Source organism: Trachemys scripta, chromosome 4 (assembly GCF_013100865.1).
Source record: "Trachemys scripta elegans isolate TJP31775 chromosome 4, CAS_Tse_1.0, whole genome shotgun sequence".
Lineage (NCBI taxonomy): Eukaryota > Metazoa > Chordata > Testudines > Emydidae > Trachemys > Trachemys scripta.
Window position 1 is genome coordinate 132,693,904 of NC_048301.1, and position 22,128 is coordinate 132,716,031.

A 22,128-nucleotide genomic window follows, 5' to 3' on the forward strand; every position below is an offset into this window, starting at 1 on the left:
CACTGCAGCAGAGGATGTGCTGCACTTAGACATGATCCTACAGCCCTGTACTCACATGTGTTGTCTTCGCACATTTGCAGGCAGCACAACCACTTGCAGCAGCAAAGATGTCATGTGAGGACTGCAGGATCAGGCCCAGCCAGGCATTAAGGCTGCAAGACCGTCAGTCCAGCATGCTTCATTCAGCAGAAATTTGCTAACAGCACCCGAGCTCCCTGTTTGAACTCAGAACTAGATGCAAAACCAAGACTTTCTTTGTCGGGTCTCTGAAATGGAGATTTCTTTTCTCTCTATTCTCTGCACTGACTCATTTAGTTCTTTTCTAATCTTCCCTACTCTTGTGCAGCAATATATTGATAGTGCATGGCTTGGAAAAGCTCCTTTCACAGTGGAGAGTTAGCTTGGCCTGAAACCCTGAATGATAAAAACCCTCTTTGCTTTCCCTTTCTTCCTTTCATTTGATTTCAGCTTGTGCCCCATGCTGGTGTATTGATTGGAACTTCTGCAGAATAAATGCAGCGGTACAAATAAAAAGCCCCAGAGAAGACTCTTCTAAGACAGTTTTTAAAATAGTTACAGTATCTGTAACCTCATCAAAAGCGTCTCTGTGCAACCCACCACACACACCATTAATTGGCATTCTCCTGCTGCTTTCAGCCACCATCCAGAGGCCCTTTGAGATGTGTCTGCAGCATCGATTACGCACAAGCTGAGCCCAAATTACTGCTAGCTTCTTCACAGAGGGCACTGTGCTCCTTCTTGCCTCTGGAAGAGGTGAGCCTGAGGTGCAGCAGGTGACTTTTATTAGGAGGGATGAAGTGGCTGGGAAGGTCAAAATGCAGCTGACTGGCCAACGGAACCCCACGCGGCATCACTGAGTTTCATCAGCCCACGGGCTGCAAGCATTCCTGTCTGGTGTAGACGTCACCACCATCTACTGCAATGGGCTGTGCTTAGAGCTTCCTCGGAGGGGCGCATCAGGCTGCCTACCTTTCAGGTGTGTTAGACTGGTGAGAGAGCACTGGCTCCGCTTTCCCTTCTGCTTGCAATTTAAGGAGGTGCATATTCTTACAACCTGAAGTGGGACCCTCTTATCCCACCATGCGGGGTTGCTCAGAATGATCTCTCCCCAGGGCTGGATTCCTGGGCAGTTGCATTCCATACTCAGCGGAGGGCCCTCAGCTTTAAGATCTGTTCCCCTTTGCCATCCATCAGGACCTGTCCACCCCTACGACACATCTGTTGAATATGGCTTTCTGTTGATGTGGGTCAAAAACTGGTCGGTCTTGTTGATGGGAGGTGGAGCGGAGGGCATGGAGTGGTCTGTCTTCTGGACATAGAGACCGATGGTCTCTAATTGAGGTGAGTGTATCAATATATTGGCCCAGCGGGTGCAAGGCGAATGATTAAACAGACGAGACGGGGCAAAGAGGAGATTGCAAGTCCCGTTGCCATGCTCCCTGCTGTGCAGAGGAGCGGAGTGACCCATTTCAGGCTAGCCCCCAATATGCAGGGCTCCATTTTGACCTGAGCACATGCAAGCAGTTCCCAAGCCCTTTTCAGCTTCCCAGGCTCAGACCTCAGTGCCCCACCAAAACTGTGAGGAGCCAATGTCGGAAGCTGCACAAAGGAAGCCATTGGTCACTCACAACAGGTTTTATGAGGCCCTCCAAAACCCAGGAACTACGCTTTATCTTCTGGAGTGGCATCTACTGGCACCTTCTTCAATAACTGTTTACCTACATATACAGTAGAGCACTCTCGTAACCAAAAACGGTTTGCTGGAAAGCATTCCTGTTACTGGCATGGAAATCAATGCGCCACGCTTCCTGCTTTGCCTGTTTGTATTTTCCTGTCTGTTTTCTCGAGGGATGAGCTGAGAAAAGTACTTGATCACTGAACCTCACTAATAAATACGTTCTAGGCAGCGCGTTTGCTTTGGAAGTGCACTTTGCTGTGTCACCAGTGCCCACTGTAAATGACATATCCTGACACCAGGCTGAAACCCTGTGTCATGGGCCCTGAGAGAGGATGGTCAAGCAGTGTTGGTGTTAATAACTGCAAGGTTAACCAGTGAGATGAGTCAAAATCACCAGTATTGTCTCCAAGGCTGAAAGAACATGCCAAATGTGGCATCCCTAGGACGATTGGTAAGGGTGTTACTGTATGAAGAAACAAAAGGATAGACGAATTTTCAAGACCTTTTTAAAATAGATGAATAGATTCTCAGGCCAGAAGGGACCACTGTGATCATCCAGTCTTGACCCCCTGCATACCATAGGACTTCCCTGAATTAATTTCTGATAGAACTAGAGCAGATCTTTTAGAAAAACATCACATCTTGTTTTTAAAATTACCAGCAATGGTGACTCCACTACAAATCTTGGTAAGTTGTGCCAATGGTTAATTACTCTCACTGTTAAAATGTTATGCCTTATTTCCAGTCTGAATTTGTCTAGCTTCAATTTCCAGCCATTGGATTGTGTTAGACCTTCCTCTGCTAGATTGAAGAGCCCATTATTAAATATTTGTTCCCCAAGTAGGTACTTATAGACGGTAATCAAGTCACCCCCTAACTTCCTCTTTAAGATGGATAGATTGAGCTCCTTGAGTCTCTCTCTACAAGGCATGTTTTCCAATCCTTTAATCCTTCTCGCGGCTCTTCTCTGAACCCTCTCTGACTCCGGTTTAACAACATCCTTCTGGAAATACTACAGCACAACTGGACACAGTATTCCAGTGGTGGTCACATCAGTGCTAAATACAGAGGTAATATAACCTCCCTACTTCTACTTGGGGTTCCCCTGTTTATACCTCAAAGGTTCACATTAGCCTGCAACATTACACTGGGAGCTGATTATCCACCAGGACCCCAAGTCTTTTTAAGAGTCACTGCTTCCCAGGATGGACACCCCCCCCCCATCCTATAAGTATAGCCTACATTCTTTGTTCCTGGATATATACATTTACATTTGGCTGTATTAAAATGCATATTGTCCACTTGCACCCAGTTTACCAAATGATCCTGGATCAGTGACCTGTTCTCTTCATTCTTTGCCACTCCCCTAATCTTTGTGTCTTTTTCAAACTTTATCAGCATTAATAAAACATTAAATAGCGTGAGGCCAAGAACCAGTCCCTGTGGGACCCCACTAGCAGTGCATATCTTCAATAATGACACCCCGTATATAGTAGCACTTTGAGACCTGGCAGTTAGCCAGTTTTTAATCCATTTAATGTTTGCCATTAATTTTATATCATTCTAGTTTTTTTAATCAAAATGTCATGCAGAACAAAGTCAAAGGCCTTACAGAATTCTGAATATATTACACCAACGCTATTACCTTTATCACCCAGACTTGCAATCTCATCAGAAAGAGCTATCAAGTTATTTGACAGGATCTATTTTCTACAAACCCATGTTGATTGGCATTAATTACATTACCCTCCTTTAATTCTTTATTAATCAAGTCTCATATCAGCCATTCCGTTACCTTGCCCAGGATCGATGTCAGACTGACATGCCTGTAATTGCCCGGATCGTCCTGTTCACCCTTTCTAAATATTGGCACATTAGCTTTCTTCCAGTCTCCTGGATCTTCCCTGGTGCTCAGCAAGACTTACTGAAAATCAACACTAATCACCTCATTTGTTTGAATCCTGGTATCTCCCAAGCCTCTTATCCTGTTTACCTTAAACTTTCCAGAAAATTTCTTCCTCTGGGTAACACCATGTCTGTGAATGATTTCAGGCAGATTGGTTTAGTTTTGGCAGAGTTGGGAGGTGGTCGAAAACAGTTGTATTAATTGAGATGGCTGCAGCCTTATGGAGAAATGAGTGTCCCTCCATAACATATATTTAAGGATGATCATCCAGCTCTGTAACAAATAAGATACCAGCTTTGGCAGGACACCAACAAGGGCTCGTGTTCATGCTTCATTACATTAATTATGTTGTTTCTAAAATTTCCATAGCAGATGGGCAAAAAAACATATTTTTCAGCTATTTAATTAAGAAAAAAAGTACAGCCAATTGAAACCACCACGTATCTGTGTCTCTTACCTGCAGCCCGGTCTACAACTAAACTTTAGGTTGACTTAGTCGTGTTGCTCAGGGATATGAAAAATTCGCACCCCTGAGTGCTGTAGTTAAGCCAATCTAAGCCCTGGTGTTGGCACTGTTAGGTCGATGGAAGAATTGTTCTGTTAACCTACCTGCAACCTATCAGCTGGGGTGACTTAACTACAGCAATGGAACCCCCCCCCACCACTGTCACTGTAGCAAGTGTCTACACTACAGCGGCACAGCTGCAGCACTGTAATTGGTGATGGAGGTGCACCTTGGCGGGTGGCTCTGCAGGGGGGCTGTGTCGCAGTCTGTGTCTACTCTACAGAACCTATGTCACCATAACTATGTTGGATAGCTCCCTAGTGAAGACCCAGCGTATGCTCACAGAAGGAGTTCTGCCATTCTGCCTGGGGGTGAATGACTTTTGCTGTGCTGACATAAGTCTTCACTGGGGTTTTGCCAGCATAACTGTTTCAGAAAAGGGGGGTGATTTTGACCCACAGAGCTAGGCCAGCGTACATTTTCAGTGTAAACCAAGGCTATGTGTACACCAGAAACTCTAGAGCAATGGGAGGGGTTCTTCTGTCATTGTAGTAAATCCACTTCCCCAAATTCTTCCCATGACCTAGTGCTGTCTACACTGGGACTTTGGCTGGCTTAACTACCTCTCAGGGGTGTGAATTTTTTACACCTCTGAGGGCTTGTCTAGATTACTGGCCGGATCGACGAGCAGTGATCAATCCAGCGGGGGTCAATTTATCATGTCTAGTATAGACATGATAAATCAACCGCTGATCGCTCTAGCGTTGACTCTGGTGCTCCACCTCAATGAGAAGTGCAAGGGGAATCTACACTCTCCCATTGACACACTGCAAGGAAGACACCACGGTAAGTAGATCTAAGTACGTCGGCTTCAGCTACGTTATTCACGTAGCTGAAGTTGCGTAACTTAGATCCATCCCCCCGCTATCCCCCGTAGTGTGGACCTGCCCTGGGCAATGTAATGAGTTCAGCCTAACTTTCTAGTGTAGACCAGCACGCTGAGTTGAAACTTAGGTCTGGCCTACGCCTAAACGTAGCTGCGTTGCTCAGGAGTGTTAAAAATTCACTCCCGAGAGCCGTAGTTAAGATGACCTAATCCCCTGTGTAGACACCGGTAGGCTGATGGAAGAATTCTTCTGTCAATCTAGCTGCCGCCTCTTGGGGGGTGGGTTCACTACAGCAGTGGAAAAGCCCTTTCCGCCTCTGCATTGCTATAGTGCTTGTAATATAGACACACCCTTAAGCTGAAGGGGCAGGAGAGTGGGTTTAAAGTGGGCAGAGAGGAGACAGGAATGTTTAGTGGTGATACATGCAAAAGACCCTTCTAAACATCAATATTGGAGAGGAAGAGCACATCCTTATAGAGTGGGATTTGCAAAACCATCGAGGGGATTTAATTTTACATTAAACAAATCCATTGGGCAGTGCTGAAAACCTCAGCCATAATTTTGCTTTTTAAAGGTTTTTTTTTAAAGTTAGGGCTCTGAAAGTTGACGTATTTTAATGGCCATCTGTGTAACGCCCTAACCCTCCTGTCCTGTGTCCTACGGCTGCAGAGGTGATAACGGCCAACTTCTTGCAACGTGTTTCTTGAAAGAATGGTCTCTTGCAATGTGTATTAACTCCTTATGCTTCATAATAATCTGTTCCATCTTGTATTTAGCTGTGACACTCTGAGTACCCTTCCCAGACCTGAAGAAGAGCTTGGTGTACCTTGAAAGCTTCTCTCTTTCATCAACAGAAGTTGGTCCAATAACAGATATTATCTCACCTACCTTGTCTCTCTCATATCCTGGGATCAGCACAACTGTAACAACACTGCAAGCAGTATTTTAACTAGTCAGTTTCAAAATCTTCAAGTTGGCTACCTTTGTAAAATAAGACTGTCTTCTTTCAGCCAGTTTAGACTCTAAACTGTCCAAAGCAGGGACAGTACGTGCAGTGCCTAGTGCCGTTGGGCACCGATCCCAGTTGGGGTCTCTGAGCATTACTGTAATAGAAATAATAAATAAGATAGGGAAGGATTTGTATGCAGAGAACAGAAACTGAGAGAGGCTTCTATGCACTATTCATGTACAGGGATAAAAAGTTCATGAACATTCACTACTGTTTTGGGGGAGAAAAGCAACCAGAATTTGCATTGCATCTTCCCGAAGACATTACTGTCTGGGTCAGTTCTGTCAGCTGTGCAAACGCTCATTTCCAAAGCTGCATGCATTATATTTTCAAGTATGGTTTTGCAAGGCACTGTGTCAAATGCTTTACTAAAGCCCATCAACTGCATGCCGCTCATCCTCTGAATCTGTAATTTGCTTACAAAGGGATCAGGCACGTCCGGCATGTTTGGTTTGTTTATAAATCTGTACCGTTTATTGCTCCGGCTTCCGAAGTCCTCTTGAGGGTTCTGATTGTTCTCTCACTAATTTGCTGCATTACTTTTATCTGGCAGTGAAGCTAATTATAGCAAGCAGGAATTGTCAGGATCGACCTGCTTTGCTTTTTTGAAAACTGGTGACACATTTTCAGGACTTCCATATTTAATTCTCTGTGACATTAGGAAAAATATAGTCAAAAATTCCTTAAGTCCATGACCATGAGCTAATTCCATTCAAACAGGATAATCTGTATGCTGATTTGTGTACATCCATTTTCTTCAGGTATCAGCAGTTAGACTTGCTCTACCCTAGAAAAGTTTTACTGGTATGAGAGGGGGGTGGGGGTGCAGAAGTTTTAGCAATTGTTTACTATACCAGTCCAATGCCTAGTGTTTTGCTGTTTTAATTATCCTGGTATAGTTAAGGCAGTGGCACTTTCTAGTGTAGACAAACCCTTAGATCTACACAAGCTTTTCATTATTTCCTACTCATCCAAACTTTTATTCTTTTCTCAGCAGAGACAGATTTGGAACAAGCCAGTTCAGTAGCTCAGCAGTTTTTAAATCGTCAGTTTCATCTCCTTCCTCAGTTATTAATGCTGCTGCTTTTCTCTTTATTCCCCCCCAATGTATATCTCAAAGCCCTTCTCATTCTCCTTAACCCCCTGGCACAGCTACTTTACTCGGCTTTCTGGCTGCTCTTATCTGTTCCTCGCAAGCCTGTAACGGACTCTGCATTTTCCTCTCAGTGCACTACATTGGTGCCATTTTGAGCAAAGTTTCTTTTCCTCTCTCTGATTGTTGAAGAGTCCTTTCAGGAGGTGGCTCATTTCTAGGGAGAATAAATGAGGGCGAGGGGGAAGGAATCAGCTGTAGGACGACCCAAGTGGCTACATGTAATTACTTCTTAAAAGTCTGCCAGCCTTTCCTGGTGCCAGGGTGATATTTGCTATTTTCAGTTCTGGGATCTGATGTCACAAACTCGTGCTCCCACGAGTGCAGTTTCTTGGGAAGTAAATGCAAGCGGATGCAGACAGGGTAGAACTCTGATTAGCAGAGCTCCAGCACTCCTGTACTAGACTCGCATGCAGCTTTCTGGGGGTTCTCAGATTACTGTACTGTGGTAGCCAAGGACTAGGGTGTCCCGATTTTTTAGAGACAGTCCCGATATTTGGGTCTTTTTCTTATATAGGCTCCTATTACCCCCCACCCCCGTCCTGATTTTTCACACTTGCTGTCTGGTCGCCCAACCAAGGACCCATCATTACAAGGAGCAGCCCCCATGGCAAGCAGGTAGTATGGTCCAGGAGACTGGACTGGCACTCAGACGCCATTGGTTCTCTTCCAGCTCTGGTATGTGACGTGTCATTCCAATATTCTTTATGAAAATATGCTTATGATATAAATATGACGTAACTGAGATGTACTTTATGCCAGGTGGCTGATGTGAGATCATTGGAAAGGGTATGATTTACTGAATGTGATTATACAATCTGTGTGCCTGTATCATTTCTGTATCTGAAGTTAGGAATATTGTCTATTTTTCTCGTATCAGGGGGTAGCCGTGTTAGTCTGTATCTACAAAAACAACAAGGAGTCTGGTGGCACCTTAAAGACTAACAGATTTATTTGGGCATAAGCTTTCATGGGTAAAAACCTCACTTCTTCAGATGCAACATATGACTATGTATCTGTATTTCAACTATGCTACTTTAGGTGACGCCCACTGCTAACACTTCAGGTACAACAATGGAAAAGCCAAAGAGGGCGAATGGCCCATCAACAAGGACAATGGACATTAAATAGCTTAGTCTTCCTGTGACCATGTGGGTCAACCTGTGAAGAATGGCTACAGGGGCCCTACAGAGTCAGGTGGTCTTGTCACCTGATACTAAAACATTACCTGGGACTTCTTGTAACTTTCCACTGTATGGGAAGGGAAAACAAAGGACACCCACCTTATGCAAATCCTATTTAAGGGTGTGGAGTGAGGTAATCTGAGGTCGTCAGTTCTCCCCTGCTACTCCACCCAGGAGGACTGCTGTAAACAACTAAGGGGTTGTCTACACTGGCACCACATTTAGGGTGAGAACTCACATGTAACCACTTTCTTTCGTGTATTTAGCTTAGTTTGCATGCTCTGTTTTATGTCTGCTACTTCCTTAACTACTTAAAATACACCTGTTATGGTTAATACATTTATTTCTGTAATAAATTTTTTTATTATTATTTATTGTATTTCTATAATACAACCCAGTTTGTATGATTTCTAACGGGGGGGGGAGGGGCAAGAAATTGTGCATACCCTCCTCCACATTGAGGGAAGAGGCGAATATAATATATCTTTGGGTCTGCACGCCAAGGGAGGGGGACATCTGAGTGCTGGAGCAAGTCCCTTAAGCTGAGGCTTCCCAGAGCTGATCTGCAGCTGTGGCCTGGCCAGACAGGTTATGGGGGCCCAGGCTGGCAGAACAGGTAGACTCAGTGGTATCTCAGCACATCAGGTGGCTTCCCCAGGGGTCCAACCCTCACAGTATGATCTTGGGTAATCCGCTACGTTCGAAGCTTTCAAATGCAGGTATCTAGCAGGGAAGGAGAGCTTAGTGGTTAGGGTGTGAACCTGGGTTTGGGACTAGGACAGATAGGTTCAGGTCCTTGCTCTGCTAAAGACTTCCTGTGTGACCTTTAGCCACAGTTCCTCATCTGTGAAATGGGGCTAATAGCACAGGCGTGTTGTGAGGATCAACACATTAAAGATGGTGAGGCTTTACAGGTATGACTGCACTGCGGCAGCAAGTCTCAAAGTCTGGGTCAACTGCCTCGTGCTCGTGGGGCTCAGGGCTACAGGGCTAAAAATAGCTGTGTGGCTGCTCAGGCTGGAGCCTGGGCTCTGAGTCCCTGGCCTGAACATCTATGTGGCTATTTTTAGCCCCGCAGCCCAAGCCCCATGAGTTCAAGTCAGTTGACCCAGGCTCTGAGATTCCCTGCCACATGCCTGCCTTTGCAGTGGAGACGTAACCTCAGATAGACCATAACGGTATCTGTATAGGTACGTCGGATAGATACGTAAGTGCCCCGATTTTCAGAACTTCCAAAGCCTTTGAAAATCAGGCTCCTCCTTTGGGTGCATCAGTATGGATGGGGGAGGGGGGCGTAACCTTAGCTTTAACCCTATGCAACCTTATGCAAAACGGGCATAGGGATTTTCACCCTCCAGAGTAATGTCCCTTGTGATCTACAGACAGCAAGGGACCTTATTATTCCTTGTCACCTGTGGGACTGTTCCTGGGGGGTACGGACTACTCACCTGAGCGAAAGGACTGCTGGGTCAAGCCTGTTGTTCCAAAGGACATTAGAAAAACATGAAGGCCATTTAGATTTTAATGGGACATCTTAAACTGATAAATGGCAATCTCTCGCCCTCTCAGCTAAACCAATAGAACAGACAACATATGGGGCGTTCGTTTGTTTTTTGAGATCCCATTAGATTCCGCTCAGCGCAGCCTTCCCCCCCCCCCCCCCCCCCCCCTCTTTTCCCTCCCCCCCACAACGGTAAATGGCACTAAAAATGGTAAATTGCCTGGTGTCGCTGATTTCCCCCAAAGGGAGCCCGTTAGTGACTGATGAGCATCTGCTGGTGTGTATTGTTTTTCCACCAACAGATTGGGCCTTGATTGATAGAGCCTCACCTTTCCTCCCCTCCCACCCCCTTATAGTTTTCTTTTATGGCCGTAACATGTTGTCATCTCAACTGCAGCGCAGTTGTTGACTAGCCCCGGCTCCTGATTGATGGAGACGTGCCATTTACTTGAGCGCTCTTGGTTATAATAGAAAGGAAACAGCAAAGACATATTGACTCATTAGCCGCACCGCAACCAGATTGGTTTGCGCAGGATTCTCTCTGTCATTTCCCCCTTCTCGCCAGTTCTCAAACAGGAAATTATTACGGGGGGGGGGGGGGTGTGGGGGGGGGGGGGATCTGTTATGCTTGGTCTATGGTCTGTTACATAGCAGCCTCCAGGCTGCCTGCATTAGCAGCATGAACTAGTTAGTCCTGAAAGAGCTAAATGAGCCTCGCCGCCTTTCTTATTGTTGAGAGGGTGAATTTATGGGCAGGAGGCATTGATATGAAGTCATGAATATGTAGAGGGCACTGGGCAGCTGGTGGGCTCTCCAAGTCGTTAACCTCTGACTTGCTGGCTCAAATCCAGACAAGGTTGGTGGTGACTGACAGTTGTCACCATCTGCTCGGTGGTTAAATGGCCCCAAGTGAGAAGAGTTTTGGTGGGCGTCTCATTTGCTGCTGAGCTGACTGGCCCATGATACCACCCTCCATCGCCCGCTTGTTTAATTTTCAAACACCTCCGTGCTGTCTCCCGGCCTCCCGCGTGCTCAGAAGGCACTTCCCGTGAACATCTGCAAAGCCGGGCCATTGTCCTTTAAATCCCATCCTTTGCCAGGATGCCTACAAAAATGCTGAGATCACTGCCCATCATGCTCACCAATATTGTCTACCTGTGCTCCCCTCTGGGTCTGTTTGCACCATCTGTTGTTTCTTGTCTTAGGTTGTAATCCCCCAGGGTCACAGACTGTCTTTTTTGTTCTGGGTTTGTACAGCTCCTAGCGCAATGGGTTTCTGGCCTGTGTCTCTGGCTCTGAGGCACGACAGTAATATAAATAATAACGATAAATCTCAGCCCAATGCGGGACGTGAGTCTGTATCACATCGTAAGTGGCTCCTGGAGAGGGGAAAGACAAATTGGTCCATGGAGACTGAGCTTGCCCCACAGGTTCCCTGCTGCGTCTGCATTGATGCAATCTGTTCTGGGGATAAGCAGAGGGCTGCTTCCTTTCTCTGGCATTAACGCAGGTTGTGTTGTGTTTAAGGCCATCTGAGCTGGGTGTTCCTGCTGGAGGGGATCCCTATGTCCCCAGTACTGGGGAGCAGGCTTTTCTTTGGCACATTAACATAGCTTTCCGCGAATATAAAGACCCTCCAGGAGCTTATTTCCCATCTCTGCGTTGTCGCAGCTTCTGCAAGAGCCTGGCGTTTCAGAGAGAGGTGCGTGCCAGCGACTTTGGACCTGGTTCCAGATTTGAAACCTCCCAACACTCAGGCGTGTTTGGATCTGAGGCTTTGGTGTGATCCGTTCTGGAGAGCAGGACCAGACACTGACTTTGAATACAGATCCGGCTCCGGTTTTCCAGCTCCCTGGAGGGGTCTGGAGCCGGTGTTTTGATTCTGGCCTGTCTCTAATTTTAAAGGGGAAGAGAATTCAGAACTTGAGTAAAGGTGCCCAGGAGTTGGATCAGCATGATGGTTAAGGCAGTGGGGTGGTTAACAGTGAGAGCTATTGATGTGCTGAGAAAGGGGTTCATGAAGGAGGTGACATCCCTGGAGATCTTGCCCTGGGAACACACTGTGGCAGACACATGGACCTGACTACACTCTTGGGTGTGGGGTGTTGTCCTGAGTGCCGGATTGGGCCCATGGGTGGGCACCAGAGTTGGATGGTTGGCGTTCCCTCATCCCTGGGGACATGTGTGTAGTAGGGCAACAGGGCAGATCTACCATCTGTGCTGCTTTCTTGGAGGTCTCCTCAGCCCTGCCCCCACCCCACCACCCTCACCCCCGGGCCTAGTCTGGTGTCCTTCAGCTTGGCTAGTGCTTCACGCTGGCAGGGCAGCCGCTCCGGCAGTGGGGTCATTGCACTTTCAAGCCAGGAATGCCCAGCCTATAACCCCAGAGCCAAGCACAGCATCATACCAGCTGCAGCCTCGGGGGCTGCTGGCGACATGCCCTGGGTGTCACAGTCTGCACCCACCTCCCCATCTGAGCCCAGCAGAAACAAGCACTCAAAGGGCCAGCCTAAAGCACTGAGACGTTGGGTGAGCCCTGCTTTCCTGAGCTCCGGGCGCATGAATGATACATGCGCCGTATCTGAGCAGTGGCACCAGTGCTGCATGTAGCTGACACGTTACGGCTGGAATTGAATTGTCAGGCTCCTCCGTCTCCCAGGCTCCAGGAGCAAAGAGTTTAAAGGCTGGGGACATGAGAACTGTGTCCTTCAAATGCTCCAGCAGAGGCTGCCGCGCTGTGCTGTAACTCAGGAAGAAATTGTTAAGAGCACAGACTCCCCGGGCGCCACCGAAAGCGTGTTCCCCCGACCACTGCAGTGCGCGGTACAGCACAGAATCCGGAGCGATGGGTTTCTTAGTAACGGTTGTCTCCAGCCATTCCACCCACAGTGCTCTCTGTAGGAGATAAATGGACTAGATTGGATGGACGGACTGACAGACACACCCGGGTCTGAGGTCTTTTCATAAAGGAGTGCAGTGCGCTGGTTGAAATGCCTTAGATGTGTCCCAGCATGCGTGTGTGTGTGTACATGTGTGTGTATTTGCACTCCACTCTGTGTGTCTGGGTGTGTGCATTTGCACTTTGGGGGGGGGGGGGAGGGGTGAGAAAGAGAGAGAGAAAACACCAGCCCACTCCACCACTGACTTGCTGGGTGACCTTGGGAAAACATGTAGGTGCAAATTTCCAAACTTGGGGGCCCAGAGAGAGGCACCGACCTCCCTAGCTGGGGACCTAGCTAAGAGAGCCTGATTCTGCGAGGTGCTGAGCACCCACCGTTCCCCTTGGCGTTGCGGGGGTTACAGCAGCATAGAGCAGGGATCATTGAATCATTCCTTTCTGCAGGAGCCCTTGGAGCAGCTCTGAAGTGGCAGGGGCGAAGTCTCTCTACCCGCCAGTCAGGGCCGGCTCTAGGCACCAGCACTCCAAGCATGTGCTTGGGGCGGCACTTTCCAAGGGGTGGCACTCCGGCTCTTCCTCTTTTTTTTTTGCTTGGGGCTCAAAAAGCCGGGAGCCGGCCCTGAGTGGAGGTGAGCTGCAGCAGTGGAGGGTATAGGGAGAGCCGCAGGAAATAACCCTGGAGAGGGGGCAGAGGAACCACTCCTCCTCCCCCCCCAGCTCACCTCCGCTCCACAGCCACCTGCTCCCCCGAGCGTGCCGCTGCTCCGCTTCTCCCCCCTTCCTCCCAGGCTTGCCGCGCGAATCAGCTGTTTTGCAGCAAGCCTGGAGGGAGGGGGGAGAAGCGGAGCGGCGGTGCTGTGCTCAGGGGAGCAGGCAGAGCGGAGGTGAGCTGCGGCAGTGTGGGGTGCGGGGAGGGCCGCACGAAGTTACCCGGGGAGGGACGGGGGGGGGCACAGAGGAACCGCTCTCCCCCTCCCCCAGCTCACCTCCGCCTGCTCCCCTGAGCAAGCCTGGGAGGGAGGGGTAGGAGGGGAAATGCGGTGTGCCTGGGGGAGGAGGTGGGGGCGGGGATTTGGGGAAGGGGTTGGAATGGGGCAGGGAAGGGGTGGAGTTGGGGTGGGATCAGGGGGGCACAGGAAAATGTTTTTGCTTGGGGAGGCAAAAAACTTGGAGCCGGCCCTGCTGCCAGTCCAGCTTCCCCTGCCGGTCAGGGCCTGGCCGTTATGCTCTGCAGGCAAGGCCAATGGGGGAGGGGTTTGGGTTGGACTTTTTTTTGTTTTTCACTCACTCACATAGACTCATAGACTTTAAGGTCAGAAGGGACCATTATGATCATCTGGTCTGACCCCCTGCATGCTGCAGGCCGCAAGATCCTTCCCTGGACTCTGCCGTTGAAGTCCCCAATCCTGTGTTTTAGTGACTTCAATCGGCTGAGACCCTCCTGCTAGTGATCCCTGCCCCATGCTGCGGAGGAAGGCGAAAAACCTGCGGAGGAAGGCGAAAAACCTCCAGAGGCTCAGCCAATCTACCCTGGAGGAAAATTCCTTCCCGACCCCAAATATGGCGATCAGTAATACCCCGAGCATATAGGCAAGAGTCTCTAGCCTGACCCTTGTTGGCCATTATGCTATTCATGTACCATTGCTTGGTTTTCCTTGGCTACTATGTTTTACCATTAAACCATTCCCTCCATAAACTTATCCAACTTAATCTTAAGTGAAATATTCCTAGCATGACTCTAGCTTCCTTCCCAGTCTGGCTGCCAGGGCCCAGCCGGCCTGTCTGACAACCTCCCGCTGTCTGTCGGCTTCACCTTCACCATAATCAATATTGAAAGCAGAACTTCCATCGAATCTCACTTCCTGGCTCCCACTGGATTTGCTCGACTGCTTGCGCTGAGCTCTGGGGCTTGAGCTCCAGCTGGGAGCCGGCAGCGCAGCTCTCCTGGTCCGTGCGTCGAGCTCTGTTCTCAGCTGGCTGGGAATCGCCGAGTGGGTTCCAGGCCCAGCGCCATCCCGCTGTGCTCTTGGCCTCGTTGCGGCTGCGCGTGGTTATTAGCAGTGTTCTCTTCTGCTTCCTCTCTTCATGACCTCCCACAAGCAAGGCCTTTTGTGGCTGGCCGGACCCAGTTAAAGAATTAGATCCAGCACCTAGATAGTGGGGAGGGACTGGGAGAAAATCCACAGCTCCCTTTCTGGAGCTTCGAGGAGCCTGGCATGACCCCCCAGTGCAGAACAGTGTACGGGGGAGTTCAAATCTGGATTGGAGTGTCATGCCCTTCTCTCCTGGCTCGCCCCACGGAGAGCAGCTTGTGCTCTGATGGGGCACCTCACTATTATTATGTATAAGTAGGTAGCACCCAGGGCCCCACCCAGGGTGCACACATACACCATTCCACCTCCCCTCCTATCAAACTGTGAGCCTGCCACCTTTGGTCTCAGCCCTGCACTGAGCTCCCTCTGTGACCATGGCAGAAATCCCTCTCCTGTGAACGCCAACTCCGTGGTCAGACTCAGCTCCCCTCCCATCATGTGCTGACCTATCTGTCACCATGCTGCCAGGCCAGCGCTTCAGTGCCTCCCAGGGGCATAGTCCCAGGTGGTACATGTGCTGGGGCTTGACACACAGCAGCGGGAGCGCTCATTTCACTGGGGGTATGTCGGCGCTACGCAGTAAACCCAGGGTGTGACTCAGGTTTGAGCCCATTGCCCTTTTCTGTCCACACGCAAATCAGTCTGATTCGGGTCAGCCAGCATTCAGAACCTGGGCTTTGGACCCTGCCAGGGAGGCGGGTCAGCCCAAGTCTCATTGTGACTCGGGTCCGAGCCCTGGCATTTTGCAGTGAGGACGCAGCTCAAGCCAAAGACCTGACTCAGAATGACTGCACAGTGCAATATGGACGTGTTAGCATGCTTGGGAGACCCTGGCTCCAGCAATTGTAAGCCCAAGTGTACAATGAAGTGTGGACGCTTAAGTGTGGGCTTGGAAACTCTGAGTCCACAAGCCTGAGTCCCACAGATCCAAGCTTACAATGCAGTGTAGATATAGCCTGAGGGTCTAGACTCTCTTATGGCAGCATATGCCATGCTGAAAGAGCCGTGTCCGGGAATCAGGCCGGGGCCAGCATTCAACTTTGCAGACCCCACCTGTCCTCTACTCTGACATTGGTACCAGATGGGATGATTGGCTTGTTGCTGAGGAGGCCAGCATGTGAGCTCTGACCCTGTGATGGTGCCTTGTACTTTTAGATCGTTCACCTTCCGTGTCCCCAGCAGCACCTACTGGGTCTTCTTTGGCCTGGTTTCTGGCTTCAGCCCCTCTGAGTCCATGGGTGCTCCTACCTCCTGCGTGTTCTCTGCCTCTTCGTAAGGGGAGTGAGCCCTGTCTTGTACAGTCCAGCAGCTTAATGGCACTTCTTCTGAGGCTTCTGTCTACTTAAGGGAGTGGTTAGAGCAGAGAACTGGGATATGGGTGTGATGGGTTCCCCCTGGGGTGCCACCTGGAACTGGGGTACCACTGAGACCCACCAGCCTGGGCTTCCTTTGGAAGAACTAGCTGGTACTTTCCCCAGGCCAGAATAATCAGATACAGATCAGACATAACCACTAGTGGTGTAACCCTTGGCTGGGCCCAGTGGGTGTGTCTTTTAAAGAAGAGCAGCGGAAAAAAAAGCTACAAACTCAAAGGGCAGCTGGGCACCAGCTCTCATTGCAAGCCCAGGAGAGTTCAAGGCCAGACTGGTAAGCACCCAATACCCACAGTTGGGGCTGGATTTTCACAAGAGCTCAGCACCCAACATGCCAAGCTCTTCTGGTGCTGATTCTGATGATCGGGGCTCTATCATCAAGTATTTGTTGTCTCCCCAAGGTGCCCGGAGATGTGGCTCTGGCCGCCAGGGAGAGCGGAGCCCCGGCCGGGCTCGCTGCCCTCCCCCCCAGCGCTCTGGCCGGTTGGGGAGAGCAGGCCCGCGGCTGGGCTCCGCGCCCTCCCCTGCCGCGCTCCCCGGTGGGGGGGAGGGAAGGGGGAGCAGTGGGAGGCTTTTTTGCCTGGGGCTGCAAAAAAGCCAGAGCCGGCCCTGAAAGGTGGCAATACCGTAAGCCCCCATAACATAACCTTGTGACACCCCCCGCAATTCCCTTTTGGGTCAGGACCCCCAATTTGAGAAATGCTGGTCTCCCCCGTGAAATCTCTATCGTACAGGGTAAAAGCACAGATATCACAGTCCTGGACATGTTTTTCAAGGGTGTGAATTTGGTAGGGCCCTACTGATACTGATGTTTAGTGCATCAAGATCAAGGATGCTCACATAAAAGGATTTCTCTGGCTGTCAGCCCTGCACACTCAGCCTGGGATCTGAGAGTCAAGCTGGGTTCCTTCTCCCTCAGGTCTCATCTCCATTAAGAAAGATTCCCTCTCTGAGCACAGTTCCTTCAAAGCGCTCTCACCTGTGCTAGCCCAGGGAGTTTACCCTCTGTAACATACAAACACCCAGCAATCAATTCCAGTCTCGGCTTTCAGTGCAGATTTGTTAGTTTCATATATATTTAACAATCAGATGCAATAACACACCATAACCTGCTTACTCCACAGATCTCTCCGCACTTTGAATTATTGCTCCCATTGTACAGATGGGGAAACTGAGGCACTGATAGATTAAGTGACTTACCCGAGATGACGTGGGGAGTCTGTAGCAAGCTGGGTATGTGAACCCAGACTCACGATGCCCTGTTTAAACCACTGACCCTTCCTGCCTCCTCGAGGCTGCTGCAAGGGTGAGGACCTGATACATGGGAGGCTCATGGGCAGGGGCTGGGGGAATCCATGATGTGATGGCCAGAGATCCAGGAGCATAGCAGAGCTCAGGAGGCTGTTTGCAAAGGAGCCCTGGGAGACTGAGGAGTTTGGAGGCTGGATCTGTGCAGAGGCTCCTGCTGACCCTGCTCAGGAAGGGTTTGCTGAGGCCAGAGCTTTCCATTCTCGGTAGGGTTTGTATCTCTGCTGACCCTCTGGGGCCTCTCTCTTCTGCTTGACTTATCACACTGATCGGCAGCTGTCAGTGCCCTGACAGCCGGAAATGATGCCGTGGTCCCTGGGTCTTCCTCGGCTGAACTGCCTCTGAGAACAATCCTATCCTTTTCCCAGGGTCATCAGGGCCACCTCTCATCCATTAGCAGTGACAGCCCCGTGGCGGTTTATTGAGTCCTTCCGTACAGTGCCACCCCCGCACTGACAACCGGCTCCTGCGTGGGTTGATGAAAAGCAGGAGAGTGCCCTGTCATGTACAGTCCAGCAGCTTAATGGCACCTCTTCTGAGGCTTCTGTCTACTTAAGGGAGTGGTTAGAGCAGGGAACTGGGATATGGGTGTGATGGGTTCCCCCTGGGGCGCCACCTGGAACTGGGGTACCACTGAGACCCCTGACCCACCAGCCTGGGCTCCCTTTTACACTGTACTGCTGTGACAAGCTGCAAAGCCCTCTCTAGCCTGCATTTTCATCAGCATTCATACAGGTAGGGACACACCCTATGTTATATGCAGACAGGCTCTTTAACCAGCCCCTGCATGGTAAGGCTTCAGCTAGGGCACCTCCCAGTTCCTAAGACACAAATCCCCTCTGGAGTATAAATTATAACATCTTGTGCTGCACAGGGAACTGTACAGCGTAAGCTCATAACATTTGCCCCCTCCCTCAATGTGGAGACGAATATGTGACAGTCTTCTGCCCCTGAGTTATGATTCCCACACACTGGTTTTAGATAAAGCAAAAACAAGTTTATTAACTACAAAAGATAGATTTTAAGTGATTAGAAGGCATAGCAAACAGATCAAAGCAGATTACCTACAAATAAACAAAACACGCAAACTAAGCTTAATACACTAAAGGGATTGGATATGAATAGTAGATTCTCACCCTAAGTGATGATACAAGCAGGCTGCAGGTTCTTAAGGGGCAAGCTGCACAGGCTTACAGCTTGGAATCCCCAGGTGTTCCATTCACAGGCTAAAAATCCCTTCTGCCTGGGTCCAGCACTTCCCCCAGTTCAGTCTTTGTTCTTCAGGTGTTTGCAAGAGTCTTCTTGGGTGGGGAGTCAGTGAAGGACCAAGAGGATGTCACTCCCCTGCCTTATATAGCTTTTGCATATAGCGGGAATCCTTTGTTTCAAAGCTTGGTGCCCATGCCATTGGAAAAATACTGACATCCCAAGATGGAGTCCAGCACCAGATGACCTGGTCACATGTCCCTGTAGAGTCACAGCAGCCATCCCCCACTGGCTGTTTGGAGCGTTCACAGGAAGGGGGAAGAGAACCCAGGAGTCCTAACTCCCATGCTACCCCTCACTCTGTTAGACCCTGTGTCCCTCCAGTAGGGGAGAAACAAATTGGCCTTTATTGAAGCATTCCAAAGACGGCCTGTGACGCAGAGATTTCAGGATTATGAAGAACTGGGTACAGGCATCACATCTGGAAACACTGCCCGGGTGACTCCGAGAGCGGAAGACAGGCTGGGCCTAGCATGTAACTCGCAACATTCCTGTGTCTTTCAGGAAGCCCCTAACTAACCATGATGGGGACTGGCTCCAAGAAAAACCCAGAGCCCGTGGTGGCTCCGGAGCCTGTCAGCACTGCGATGTCTGTGGGCTCCATGGAGAATGTGACCAACACCACGAGCCTGAGTGACAGCAAGGAGGACATATTTGCCAAGCTGAAGGCCAAGTTCATGAATGAGCTGAACAAGATTCCCTGTGAGTAGCTGGCGACCAGCCCCTCCTCCAGCATCCCTTTCTGAAAGCATCCCTGGCAGAGCTCGCTAGGGATGGGCCCCGGCATCTGCTCAGCCCAGTGCAGCTAGAGCACGGCTGGACAGCCCTTACAGACACTGGGGCGAGATGGACGAGACCTAGGCATCAATTCCTGGTCACTGAAACCCTATGGGGGAGGAAGGGGGAGTTACCATGGAGTGACTGGGGAGGGGGGAGAGTCAGTGGGGAGTTACCATGGAATGATCTGGGGGGAGTCAGTGGGGAGTTACCATGGAATGATCTGGGGGAGGTGGGAGTTAAGTGGGGAGTTCTCATGGAGTGACTGATGGTGGGGGGGTGGTGTTAACATGTGGTATCTGGGTGGGGAGGGGGGGAAGGTTACAATGTGGCTGGTAGTTGACCAGCCTGGCCGGTTTTTTTTTTGTGGATTTGCTTGTTGCCAGAAAAATAATTTAATCTGCCATGTTTTTTTACGTGGGTCTAAAGGTTTGCATGATTATCACAATGCACTGGGATATCTAATGTTAAAAGTTTCTGTGTCCTGCTAAAGATGTTTCGGTGTCCTCCCTCCCCCAGTGTAAGTAAGAAAGTGATGTTATCAGTCTTGTCTGTATGTGTTCTCTCTCTAGATACTATAAGGGGCTATTGAAATGGGGGAGGACTGCACAGTTGCCTTGTGGTTGGGAGTTGGGGTTGCAGCAGGCTTGCCTTGTGAGGGGGATGCATTTCAAAGGTGGTAACCCGAGGTGGCAGGTGGGAGGAAGGGGAGTTATCCTGGAAGGACTGGGGTAGTGGGGAGTCAGAATGCTCAGTTCCAGGGTAAATGCCATTTAACGGCCAGGGGAGGGGCTGTTGCAGGGTAATTTCACATCACACACCGTGTTATCACCGGGCGAATGGCCGAGTTCTTCTTCGAGAGGTGTTCACGTCCATTCCACATTAGGTGCGCGCGCGCCACATGCACAGACTTCGGAAACTTCTCCTCTTAGCGGCTGCCGTCGGGTCGGCAGGGGAGCCCCCTAGAGGGGTGCCTCTATGCTGGTGCATATATACCCCTGCTGACCCGACCCCCCTTCAGTTCCTTCTTGCCGTCTGTGGCGGGGTTGGAACAACTCTTCTCTCACTTGCGAGTGATCCCTTAGCACAGTTGTAGCAGTTATCAGTAGTTAGCAGTTATCTGTAGTTAATAGTTATCAGTAGTTAGCATTTCTTTATAGTACATAGTTAAGCTTCCTTTGTTTTAGGTGTCTGGAAGTCGTTTCCAGCACCAGCCCTGGGCTGCGGGGCATGCTGCAGGCCCAAGGGTTTAAGGCTTGTGCCACGTGCCGCAAGCCTATGCCGATCAGTGATCTCCACGACTCGTGTCTCCGGTGTCTGGGGGAATCGTACCAGACTGAGCACTGCAAGATCTGTAAGGCTTTTAAGCCAAGAACCAAGAAAGAAAGAGACTTTCGCCTCAAGCAGTTACTCATGGAGGCTGCGCTGCAACCTGCAGCCTCAGACCATCCGGCTTCGGTGCCGGCGTCCTCGGTGCGGAGTGTCCTGGCATCAGTCCGTGATCCGGCGCCAGTGGGGCACTGCAAGCATGCGGCACTGAAACAACAGGACAAGCCCCGGCACCACTCAACCACTCCAGTACGGTCGAAGGGACAGCTGAAAGGCGATAGAGGGCGCTCCCCACATAAGAAAGCAGCGCCTTCCAAGGGACCGAGTACTCAAAGGGGCAGTACGGCCCAAGGACATACACCGGCACTGGTGGCTCTGGCGTCACAGGGCCCGTCGAGCCCCAGGCTAAGTGGGTTGAGTGCAGAAGAAGGGCTGGAGGACATCCTAGAACAGCCCTCCATGCCAGACATCTTTGAGGCGGCAAAAGATCTCATCGAGATGTCGGTGGCAAGCCCCCTCCCTGGCAAGGAGAAGCCTTCCGGCACCATCACCAAGGGTGCCATCCAGAGACAAGCCGGCAATGCTGTGCCGCTCAAGGTCACTGTCCCAGCACCGCTCCTGGCGCCGGTCCCGGTCGAGCTCAGCCTCCCTGGACTCCCAGTTACCTTTGACTCAGTGGGACTCGATGGCACCGGAACCGAGCCAGCATACAGCACCGGCTCACCGCTCCCCAGCACCGTCACTAAGCCGGTACCGAGGGGACATAAGGCCGCAGTCCCTGATCCCAGGCAGAAGGCAGCGATCCCGATCCTGAGGGCATCAGTACCGATCCGGTCCCGGTCAGCGAGGAGCCGCTCTCCAGCCTCCCGACGGCATTGTGCCACGGCACCATCTTGGCCTTCGAGTAGGGTTACCATATGTCCTCTTTTTCCCAGACATGTCCGGCTTTTCGGCACTCAAACCCCCGTCCGGGGGGAATTGCCAAAAAGCCGAACATGTCCGGGAAAATGGCAGCTCTGCTCCTCCCCTGACTCTTCAGCTCTGTTTAAGAGCCGAGCTGCCCGAGCGCTATGGGCTTCAGGCAGCCCCCTTGCCTCCGGACCCCAGCCGCCGGCCGGGCACTTCCCCTCCCGGGCTCCGGCGGTGCAGGGTCCGGAGGCATGGGGGCTGCCCGAAGCCGGTAGCGCTGGGGCAGCTCGGCTCTTAAACAGAGCTGAAGAGTCAGGGGAGGAGCAGAGC

The 22,128-nt window shown here is 50.5% G+C and overlaps 1 protein-coding gene across 3 annotated transcripts in view; it reads left to right on the forward strand.

Annotated features, from left to right (window-relative positions):
* The window catches only part of SYT2 (synaptotagmin 2), a 206,036-nt gene that overhangs the window by 158,847 nt on the left and 25,061 nt on the right, over window positions 1-22,128 (forward strand). For all 3 annotated transcript variants that reach the window (XM_034767611.1, XM_034767613.1, XM_034767612.1), the window contains exon 3: window positions 19,288-19,485. In XM_034767611.1, coding sequence (XP_034623502.1) covers window positions 19,305-19,485 — 181 coding nt within the window. In that variant the 5' untranslated portion in view covers window positions 19,288-19,304. The remainder of the gene's footprint in view (window positions 1-19,287; window positions 19,486-22,128) is intronic.